Source organism: Trachurus japonicus, chromosome 18, assembly GCF_045865225.1.
Source record: "Trachurus japonicus isolate A0001 chromosome 18, Traja_1.0".
Taxonomy (NCBI): domain Eukaryota; kingdom Metazoa; phylum Chordata; class Actinopteri; order Carangiformes; family Carangidae; genus Trachurus; species Trachurus japonicus.
This window is the reverse complement of record NC_140924.1, coordinates 4108465-4119993: the sequence shown is the minus strand read 5'-3', so window position 1 is coordinate 4119993 and position 11529 is coordinate 4108465. Positions and strand designations below refer to the sequence as shown.

Sequence of the window (11529 nt, the reverse complement as noted above, 5' to 3'; positions counted from 1 at the left end):
AGATACATTTTCTCTAAATTCTCAGATTCCTGTCAGATTTTTGCCTCTTCAAATACATTTTTCACACGTAACCTCAAACCTCCCCAGGTCCAGTATTATTATTTAATGACTTGATGTTTTTCAGGGCTCGGCGAGTGAGGCCGACAACGCTGAGGCTACGGAGAGCAGTTCCTCTAAATAGTCTTGTTTCTACTTTATCTGTGAAATATGTATACGTCATATATTTATATATGATATAAAATGTGGACTTGTTTTGTTTTTGTATTCCACTACATGATGTTATGATTTAAACATGCTTTGCTACATTTTGTGTTTATTGAACTATGGACTATTTCAATTACATTTGAAATTAGAATTTATAACAAATAAAATCATTAGGCTTAAATGATTATAAAAATAAAATGTGTTTAGCTGCTGTTTAAACTGTGTGTGCTGTTTATATGTACATTAAGTCTCATATTATAAAATCAGTAACATGACAATTTTTTTTATAAAATATATTAATACTTTCTCTGTGTGTACAAACTTCCACTCTGTTTTTACTCTGTGTAGAGAACACAATAAAAAAGACACAATAATGTCCAGTCAATGTGAATTTCTTGCATTTTTATAATTGCTAACATTTCTATTACTATTATTATTTTACTCTCCTTGCTGCTATGAGCGTTTTGCACTTTATCTATCTCAAATGGGAAAAACATCACTTTATTCAAGAAAACTAGAACTTTAATTAATAATGTACATTGCGAGCACCATCGGCCCCAGGCGGGAGAACCAGCGCTTTGTTCAGGGGAACTGGAACTTTGATTGTGTGCATTCCTGTCTCGCACTTATGCCAGGAGCTGCTGCTGGCCCACCTTTTGGTGTTTTGTGTTCCTCTGAATGAGGAGAGGAGAGTATGTCTGTGTTTTCAATGTTGTCCCCCTGTTGTCCATGTGTACTTGTGCGGCCCGTGTGTGTGCTGCCTCTGTGCTGTTCATGTGTTCACATGTGTCGTTCTATGTCCTGGGCTCCTCCTGTATTTTATTGTGATCTGTATTTTAGTGTGATTTGTATTGTGAGTTTTATGTGGGACTATAGATGGAAATTAGCCCTAGAGGCTAAATCTGGTACAACCATCTCTTCGTTGTTCTACAATTGATTAATGGTATTGTGCACTGCCCTGTAATACAATATACTAAACTAATGGGTTGGTGTTTAGCTCAGTTTGTAGAGCACCCGCCCCATGTTGAGGCTATAGTGCCCTCTCTCAACTATCCCTTCATCAAAAAAGGCAAAAAAGCCCCCCAAAAATATATACAAAAAAAAAAACTAAAGTAAAAAAAGAAAGAAACCATCAGTCTGAAAGAATCAAGCAAATCAGTAGTTTGTCTTGTATGTGTACATGTACGTATTTGTACGTGGGTTATGTCCATCACTCATCTTGATTTATTACAGTTTGATAGAACAGCTCACACTGAGTGCCAGCAGTGACATACAGGGCTACATGATTAATCTACAGTTTAGGTGGGTCAAGTCTTCTTTAAAAGTGCTTTAAATATGTATGTAAATGTTTTATTTAAAATGAGGATAAGACTTTCAAGTGGGCTGGATTTCACTTGTTGTTTCTAGCTTTGGCCACAAGGAGACACCAGAGTAAAAGATAAGTGTAAATATTTTGTTTAGCTGTCAGTAGTAAGAGTAGAACAACAGGTCCGCTTTCATTCAGATACTATGTGGATAATAATGGGGAGGGTCTGGGACAGTCCAACCTCAAAGACACCTGGACCTCAGTCTGGTTAAAAAATAATTTCGCAGCCAATTGGTAGGATAGAGTCTGTACAGGAACCTCTTAGTGTCGCTGTAGCTGCAGCAGGGACCGAGATCCTACAACCAAACTACTACTAACACTGATATGTTCAAAATGTCGATAACACAGGACATGAAGAGACTGGATTTGTACACTCATGAAGATTCTGTTTATTATATCATTTAGTCATCAGTCCCATTTAACTTGAAATCAGGAAAAGGGGAAACACAAGATAAATCAACTTAAACAACATCATCATTTCTAAATTGAGTATGTAAAAATTATTAATTTTTTATTAATTAAATACAAGTCATATAGGAGATTGTCAAACAAAATCAAACAATGAGCAAATATACACACCTAAATCACACACCTCTTAGTGACCCAAGAGATATAGCTGAGGGTTTCAATGAGTTTTTTGTTAAAGCAGAAGTAAGTGATATATTTGTGTTAATATAAGTCTTAAATAGTTATATCTTCCGACAGCAATCACTTACATAGAGTGTTTGGACTGAAACACGGGTCTGTCAGTCACTCTGCTCTGCTCTGAGCCCAGGAGAAAACATTTATCGTATCCTACAGTTTTTATCCAATGAGGAGAGAGAACGGCATGCAGGGCTGTGTATGCAGCCAAGGGACGCCGTGAATGTGGCGACGTAGGGACGAGGACTGTTATGGTGCGTTCAAGGAAACTCGTATTTTTCCGACCGTGAAGTCGTACCAGTTCGATCTGGTACGAGTTCACGGGTCGGAAGTTACGAGTGGCCGTTATAGTGACTTTCACCGGTAAAACAGGTCGGAAAAACACGAGTGGGTTGCCTGGAACGCTACAAAGTCGTAAGTTGTGACTTGAAGCTGTAATTTACGATTTCAAAAGCCTGCCTGGAACGCAGCATTAGCGAAAACGACCGGACCACTTACTTCTGCTTTAATGTGAGCTCTTCCTTGGCATCTAACATAAAGGACTCTAATGTGAACCCATGTAGTTTCATTAAAGGTACATTCTCACCACTCTCTAGCTTTGATCCTCCCAGTGCTGAAGAAGTGTATGAAATTATTAAGAACCTAAAGAACTCTGCCCAAGGACATGATGGTATTAAAAGCAGTCTTGTGAAAGAAACAATAGACTACATTATCCATCCTCTAACCCATCTTTTTGCTTTATCTCTTCAGTCTGGTATCGTCCCCCAAGAACTCAAAATTGCGAAAGTCATACCAATATTTAAATCTGGTAATACAAAGGACTTTGGCAACTATCGCCCAATATCCATATTACCATGTTTCTCTAAGATTGTGGAAAAATTGGTATATGTAAGAATCTCCAAGCACTTAGTTGCTAACAATATCCTGTATGACCATCAATATGGATTTCGCAGGAAATATTCCACTGAGCATGCATTGCTACAATTAGTCAACAACATATCCTCAGCACTGGATGGTAAAAAAATTGCCCTTTGTGTTTTTCTTGATTTAAGTAAAGCATTTGATACCGTCAATCATAAAATTCTCATCTCAAAGCTCGATAGATATGGAATCCAGAATGTTGCTCTAAATTGGCTGATCAATTACCTCTACAATAGAGAGCAGTTTGTTTATTTTAATGGTGTTTCATCTACCAAATCAAGTATTCTTTTTGGAGTCCCACAGGGGTCGATCCTGGGCCCTTTATTATTTTTGATTTATATTAATGACTTGCCTAGATCATGTAATAACTTCCTCCCCTTATTATTTGCCGATGACACTAGTCTTATAGCTATTCATGATGACTTCAAGTCTCTCATTGCATGTGTAAATGATGAATTAGCAACTGTTTCAAACTGGTGCCAGATCAATAAGCTAACTCTCAACGTAAATACATGTAACTTCATGATCTTCTGCAACAAAAACAAATCTCATGCAAAAGAAAAAGCCAAAATACTAATCAATGGAGTTGAAATCCTCCAAGTACCTTACACCACTTTTCTGGGTGTCACTTTGGATGAAGGTCTAAACTGGAATAATCATATCAATCAAGTTTGCAAAAGATCAATGAAAATGCTTGGTATACTGAAAAAGGTTTCTCCTCTGATCAATTCGTCTGCTCATGTGACTTTATATTATAGTTTTTTATTTCCATATTTGAATTATTGTAATATTGTCTGGTCTGCAACTTATCCAACTTACCTGAACAAACTACTGTTAATTCAGAAAAGATTTCTCAGAACGATCTCTCGGTCCAGTAGACTAGAACCATCTGCACCCCTATTTATGAAATATTCAATATTGACCATTCACAAACGTAATGTCTTCCATTCATGTTTGTTTGTGCATAAGTTTATCAACACTAAACAAAATCTTCCTGACACTTTTCAACATTTTTTTACTTTTTCATCTGACCTCCATTCAAATTCAACTAGGCATAGTGGCAATCTTCATTTACCCTTCTGTCGAACATCTGGGCATCAATCTAATATTACTTTTAGAGGTCCAAAACTTTGGAATGGTTTGGAGGTGGTTCTGAGGTCAACAACATCTTATACATCCTTTAGAAAGTTACTGAAAAAACACCTCATGTCATAATCTTCAGTATTATTTTTCTGTTAATGATAATTATGCATCCTTTTTCTTTTCTTTTGTTTGTTTGTGTTTCATAGTTTTTCTATGTTGCACTGAACATTTTATTGTTTCATTTCTAATTTTATTTTTCTGTATTTCTCATTGTTTATCTTGAGTTAATGTAATTCTATGATGAAGGGAGTGGAACTTTGTACAAGCCTTCTAGGCTTCGTTCCCTCCTTGCACTGTTTTAAAATTGTGCTAAATAAATAAATCAAATCAAATCAATCCAATATACAATCAATCACTAGAGTACTAAAGATGATTAGTTAGATAGATCTGATCTGAGTGAACATAATGTGAAGGTTAATTCATTTGTTTCTCTGTGTCCAGTAGCTGCTGTTTAATCTCTTCTATTTGATCCTTTACTTTGTCTTCCTTATCTGTAATTTGTTTAACTGCATGCCATGTTCTCTCCATCACAATCTCTGTGTTCATGTTCAGTTCCTGATATTCATTCTTCCTGTCATCCAGGTCATTCTGCTCTAAGAGTTCTTTCAGTTTAAAATAACCCTTCACTTTGTCACCTGACTCTTCTACTTCTTCTTCTGCTAATTTCAACTTCTTGTCAGTTTCCTCTGCCTCACTCTTTGTCTTCTTCATGTGCTCTTTCAGTTGATCTTTCAGCTTATACACTTTTTCATTCACTTCCATCAGAATATTTTTCATCTGCACCACATCTCTCTGTTCCTCCTCTTTCATCTTTAACCTTTCATCAAGTTTGTTTTTTTCCTTGTGCAGATCTTCTCTTTTCTTGCTTTCCAACAAAGCCTGATGTTCTGTTGATTTCTCCTCTTGATCTGGGGAAAAAGCAGTAAACCATATTGAAGTTGATTTTGTAGTGTTGTTTGCACAGACAGAAACAGAATAAGATGCAGATGTACAATAACAACTACTGAGTTCTGTTTATAACAAAATTATTATCATTATAACAACTTAAAAACCGAAACCTTGAAAAAGCATCTTTAAATACATTTACTTACTGAGTTTGTTTTGTCTCCATTTCCGGACGGACAAAGCAACAGCAATGATCAACATTAAGCAGAAAACCACACTCAAGGCGATAGAAGCAGCACAGTTAGATGTGACCATGAAGAAATCATCTGAAATAAGAGAAAATTAAACACTTATATCCACAGAAAACCAGACTCAAGCCTCAGTTTGATCATTTTGTAATTTTAGATCATTTCTACCTGGAATATAAATGTGAGTCACTGTGGTCTGGTTGATGGTCTTCTGTTGGACTCTACAGGTGAAGCTGTTGCTGTGTCTCTTCTCCACAGTCACTCTGCTGCTGACAGTATAGAGGTCATCATGACCTCTGACTGTCTCTGTAGGTCCAGCAGAGAGCAGCTTTCCCTCAGCGTCCAGCCACAGCAGCTCAGGCTCTGGATACCAGCCTTTAGACTCACACTGTAACATCACTCTTCCTTTGTCTTTGTCAGTCCCTGCTAAATTGATGACAGGTGAGGAGGCAGCACCTATCAATGAGGAGACAAATCAAAATGTTATACAATCTTCAAATCACATCCTCATTAAAGATAAGAGATCAGAAAATAATTGGATTCAGGTCTGACAAACAAATGCCATTGAACCAAACCTAGATGCTAGAGTAAAACACTTACCAACAACAAGGTCTACAAAGTATTTTTTCTTTTGTTTTGGAAGAAAACATCTGTATTTTCCACTATCAGAGACTTTTACTTTGGAGAGTTTCAGTGAAATGTCTCCATGCTTCATTTTGTCAACATCCAGCGATACTCTTCCCATGTAGGCTGTGTTTCGTTCAGACAGAAGCTCCTTTCCATCGAGGTGCACATAAACAAATCTGGGGCTCAAGTCAAGTCTCCCCCACTCTATTGTAGTTGGACCAGCATCCATGGGAGGGCTCAGCTGACAGGGCAACACGGTGTCATCACCAGCCATCACCACAACCAGCGGAGGTGGATCAGTCTGCGCATCACCTGGTAAGAAGTGGATTCATATTGAGTTCTGACTTCATAATACAAGATATAATATTAAATGCATACACAATGATGATGATGATCCTGGCTTCTGTTGAGCCCTATATAGGAGCCACCAGTGGTTTACCAGTGACCCCTGTGTTGGGACCTCAACCCACATGTTCTCAAACAAAGGGCCATAAAACCAGCAGGGGACAAGGAATGCGCGACAGCAGACAACGCCCGTTAAATCACACCTAGGTGTGATTCCACCCAGACATTCAAACTCTGGCCTCCCATTGGTCAGTACCTGGGGGAAACCCCAGGGAACCCCGTGACGTCACCGAAGGTTTAAATGCTGCGGCGACGCTCAGCCCCATGCTTTTTCCCAGGTAACGAAGTGCTGCAAGGAGCTCCGGCTTCACGCGACCAGTTACTAAAGGGGGCGCACCAAACGTTTGGACTCAATACCTAGGCCGCAGTTCTGAGCTTGCTGGACAAGTAAACTGCCTCAAGTTTCATCTGAAACACCTGGATCCTGTGGAGACCGCCGCGCAACCCGCCGCTCTCTCCCTCCTACATCTGCCGCAGAAGTGAAGAACGCCTTTCTTCACGCGCCGACGCCGGACTCCGCCGAGGATCCCGCCGATACAGAGTTAACTCAGCTGGCCCTCCTTTCTGCCACCCTTCCAGAGGACGACCAGTTTTATCCCGCTGTGGGACGCTACAGCAGCCCCAGGCCATCAGGTCGACGGACCTCATCAGCACTGGGAAGCACGCTTCAGTAAGAGAGCTTTTGTCTGGGCAGCGACTAGAATTAAGCGTGATTTTATTAGGACCTCCGCGTCCTGTTATGTTGATTGTGATTTTGCTGTATGTTTACTAGTTGTATTAACTAGAGTGGTCGATCGATGTTTACTAGTTATATTAACTAAGTCTTAGTCACGTGCTGAACGCAATTCTCCGTATCCGCGTCAGAAGACCAGTAAGATATCAGAGCGTCAGCTCTTTTATTCTCACTGTGGTAGTTGGATACCGATTGGGTTCAGCCCTGACTAATATAACCGATCGCCCCTTTTAGCCGCCGTTCTCCCTCTTCTCTCTCTCCTTTTTCCTCTCTACTAACTCACACACACGTGCGCAGCCGCGCACCCACACACACACCCACACACATATACCTGCCTATGTAACACAACGGGCCGCCATAAGGGACTCCGCCCCAAACACGCGTCCCAACACGAGAGTTCGTATCAGAGTGATCAGTGTGAGCGACGTGACTGTGATCATTGTGTGTGGACCTGAGGAACACGTGGAAACAGCCACATCGTGTCCATTGTCTCACTCGAACGAGCGCGCCGTCCGTGACGCCATTCGACGTCACTCGACGCCCTCTGACGTCACTCGACGTCTCTCCTCCCCCTCTTAGGCTACACACACACACACACACACATAGCCTATATACACACACACACACACATCATACGCTCATTCTAAGCCATTGAGAGTGTATGTTTGCTGAACTGTTTATTCCTTTGAATTACCTGAACTTGAGTGTGTACTATTAGATGATTTTAGTAATAAATGTCCTTGAACTCAAGTAGTTGTTCTGTGGTTGTTTGTGTACATTCTATTGTGACGCTAAAGCTGGTTATCAGGGTCTGTGCTCGACTTTACGCCTTCGTATTTAATTGATTATTCTATTCTATAAGAGATTTCTATAATCGAGACTGATTGTTTGGTCATTGATCCCTGATTTCAGGGTGGTGCCCCGCAGTTATTATTAATTAATTCACTTTAATTAATAATACAACTATTCTTTTTTTCTAGTAATTATTAGTCAATACCGCTAATCCTAACTTTATTAATTTATCAATTAAACTCAATAATTAATAAATTAGTTGACCTGCTTATTGATTATTAATGCTTAATAATTATTGTCAATCACCAGACTCCTATGCAAATCCCCAACACCTGGCTTTCAAGTGAATTTGTTCAAATGTGTTTTACATTTAATATTTCTGTTCTGTTCTCTAAAGCCTACTAAAATATAGTATATATGCATTGTGAATATTAAAACAACTGAAAATTTTGTGCCACTTCATGTCACCAGTTATCAACTATTATTACGGTATTAAGAGTCACAATCATGGGCCAAAGGCCTCTGCCTGGGTCAATTAACAGAAAATCAAAATAAGTGTTCTAGTAGTTTAGAAAATGTTGATGTTACATGAGCGCTTAAAACTTTACTTAATTTTACTATTCTGACCCTGTATATAAATGCATTCATTCCATCATCCATAAACAGTGTGACAAAATGGATGGTTTTGTACTGCAAATTTTGTTGGATGTAATGAATAATGGACCACACAGGACAAGGTCAAAAACTTGAACTTGGTGACTGAGGGGCCCTCCATACGAACACGGGTATTTGTGAAACTGTGTGTTTCTCTGCACGGTTTGGCCTTTCATCCACACGTAACCACAGTTGTGGGCTCCTGAAACTGGAGTTGTTTGTAACCGGAGTCCAGGGTGAACTTTTTCCAGAAGTCCAGTTTCAGCAGTCATGTGTGGACAGGAAAAAAGCAATTTCTTGTCAACATTGTTTGACGTCACACTGCGAGGATAAACTGTAAATTGTATCCATGGAGACTTGTGGAGCACTCTAGACGTAACCAGCTGATGGAGTTTTTACTGAGCATTTAGCATAGCCATTGTTGTTTTTCCCAGTATGAAATGTTCCAGCCTGATTGGCTAAAATAGCCTTACTGTTAGGAGTGCTATCGCCCCCTACTGCTTTGGCATGTGCATGACATTGTTTGAGGCGGATTTTAACCAGGGGCCATAAAAGTTTGGTTTCAAAAATACCCGTGTTCGTGTGGACTAGGCCTGAGGGTTTAAGTTGACAATAATATGATGGTCCTGTAAACTCTTCTGCCAGCTATCAAATCAAGTAAGAATTTATAAATATGCCACCAAAGTCAGGTTTGAGATAACTCTCAAAAACATGGCTGACCTGCTTCACTAGGACTGTGTGGGTGTGGTTTAATCAGATCTGACAGTTGGCAACCACAAGAGCAAACAACCAACCGTCACAAGAGCCTGATTTAAAAGATGCTAAATCCTGAATTGTTACTAGCAGAATGTGACATCATCAACGCCTCTGTGACACAATCACAGAGAGCAAAAATTAAAATTTGTAAAAGTAAAATAGACTGCTCTGTTTGGCAGCCGGTGCATATTCTCATTTTCCCAGGTCATAGTATTTCAAAGGAGGTTCAATCGAAAGCAACTGGACTTAGTTATTTGTCTAGGAAGACGTTTCTCTTATCCAAAAGGCTTCATCAGTTCATGTACGCAACTGACCAGGCTGGGACCAAACTCTGTTTGGCAGTTCCCCACTTGATAGAGCCCTGCACTGCAGCCCAAGAGACAGCCCTAGAGCCAGGCTCGGGCCAATTACCACAACATTACCTCAGACCCCCTCCTTCCGCGCACACTCTTCTTGATCATTTTGTAATTTTAGATCATTTCTACCTGCAACATGAATGTGAGTGTCTCTGGTCTGATTGATGGTCTTCTGTTGGACTCTACAGGTGAAGCTGTTGCTGTGTCTCTTCTCCACAGTCACTCTGCTGCTGACAGTATAGAGGTCATCATGACCTCTGACTGTCTCTGTAGGTCCAGCAGAGAGCAGCTTTCCCTCAGCGTCCAGCCACAGCAGCTCAGGCTCTGGATACCAGCCTTTAGACTCACACTGTAACACCACTCTTCCTTTGTCTTTGTCAGTCCCTGCTAAATTGATGACAGGTGAGGAGGCAGCACCTATCAATGAGGAGACAAATCAAAATGTTATACAATCTTCAAATCACATCCTCATGAAAGATAAGAGATCAGAAAATAATTGGATTCAGGTCTGACAAACAAATGCCATTGAACCAAACCTAGATGCTAGAGTAAAACACTTACCAACAACAAGGTCTACAAAGTATTTTTTCTTTTGTTTTGGAAGATAACATCTGTATTTTCCACTATCAGAGACTTTTACTTTGGAGAGTTTCAGTGAAATGTCTCCATGCTTCATTTTGTCAACATCCAGCGATACTCTTCCCATGTAGGCTGTGTTTTGGTCAACCAGATGCTCCTTTCCATCGATTTGCACATAAACAAATCTGGGGCTCAAGTCAAGTCTCCCCCACTCCATTGTAGTTGGACCAGCATCCATGGGAGGGCTCAGCTGACAGGGCAACACAGTGTCATCACCAGCCATCACCACAACCAGCGGAGGTGGATCAGTCTGCGCATCACCTGGTAAGAAGTGGATTCATATTGAGTTCTGACTTCATAATACAAGATATAATATTAAATGCATACACAATGATGATGATGATCCTGGCTTCTGTTGAGCCCTATATAGGAGCCACCAGTGGTTTACCAGTGACCCCTGGCTTTCAAGTGAATTTGTTCAAATGTGTTTTACATTTAATATTTCTGTTCTGTTCTCTAAAGCCTACTAAAATATAGTATATATGCATTGTGAATATTAAAACAACTGAAAATTTTGTGCCACTTCATGTCACCAGTTATCAACTATTATTACGGTATTAAGAGTCACAATCATGGGCCAAAGGCCTCTGCCTGGGTCAATTAACAGAAAATCAAAATAAGTGTTCTAGTAGTTTAGAAAATGTTGATGTTACATGAGCGCTTAAAACTTTACTTAATTTTACTATTCTGACCCTGTATATAAATGCATTCATTCCATCATCCATAAACAGTGTGACAAAATGGATGGTTTTGTACTGCAAATTTTGTTGGATGTAATGAATATTGGACCACACAGGACAAGGTCAAAAACTTGAACTTGGTGACTGAGGGGCCCTCCATACGAACACGGGTATTTGTGAAACTGTGTGTTTCTCTGCACGGTTTGGCCTTTCATCCACACGTAACCACAGTTGTGGGCTCCTGAAACTGGAGTTGTTTGTAACCGGAGTCCAGGGTGAACTTTTTCCAGAAGTCCGGTTTCAGCAGTCATGTGTGGACAGGAAAAAAGCAATTTCTTGTCAACATTGTTTGACGTCACACTGCGAGGATAAACTGTAAATTGTATCCATGGAGACTTGTGGAGCACTCTAGACGTAACCAGCTGATGGAGTTTTTACTGAGCATTTAGCATAGCCATTGTTGTTTTTCCCAGTATGA

At 39.9% G+C, this 11529-nt stretch overlaps 1 protein-coding gene across 1 annotated transcript in view; it reads right to left on the bottom strand.

The window, feature by feature from the left end:
- The window catches only part of LOC146968396 (uncharacterized), a 431785-nt gene that overhangs the window by 318046 nt on the left and 102210 nt on the right, over positions 1–11529 (bottom strand). The window contains exons 6-8 of the mRNA XM_085760507.1: positions 9862–10149; positions 6010–6348; positions 5578–5865 (exon numbers count right to left, since the gene is read on the bottom strand). Coding sequence (XP_085616633.1) covers positions 5578–5865; positions 6010–6348; positions 9862–10149 — 915 coding nt within the window. The remainder of the gene's footprint in view (positions 1–5577; positions 5866–6009; positions 6349–9861; positions 10150–11529) is intronic.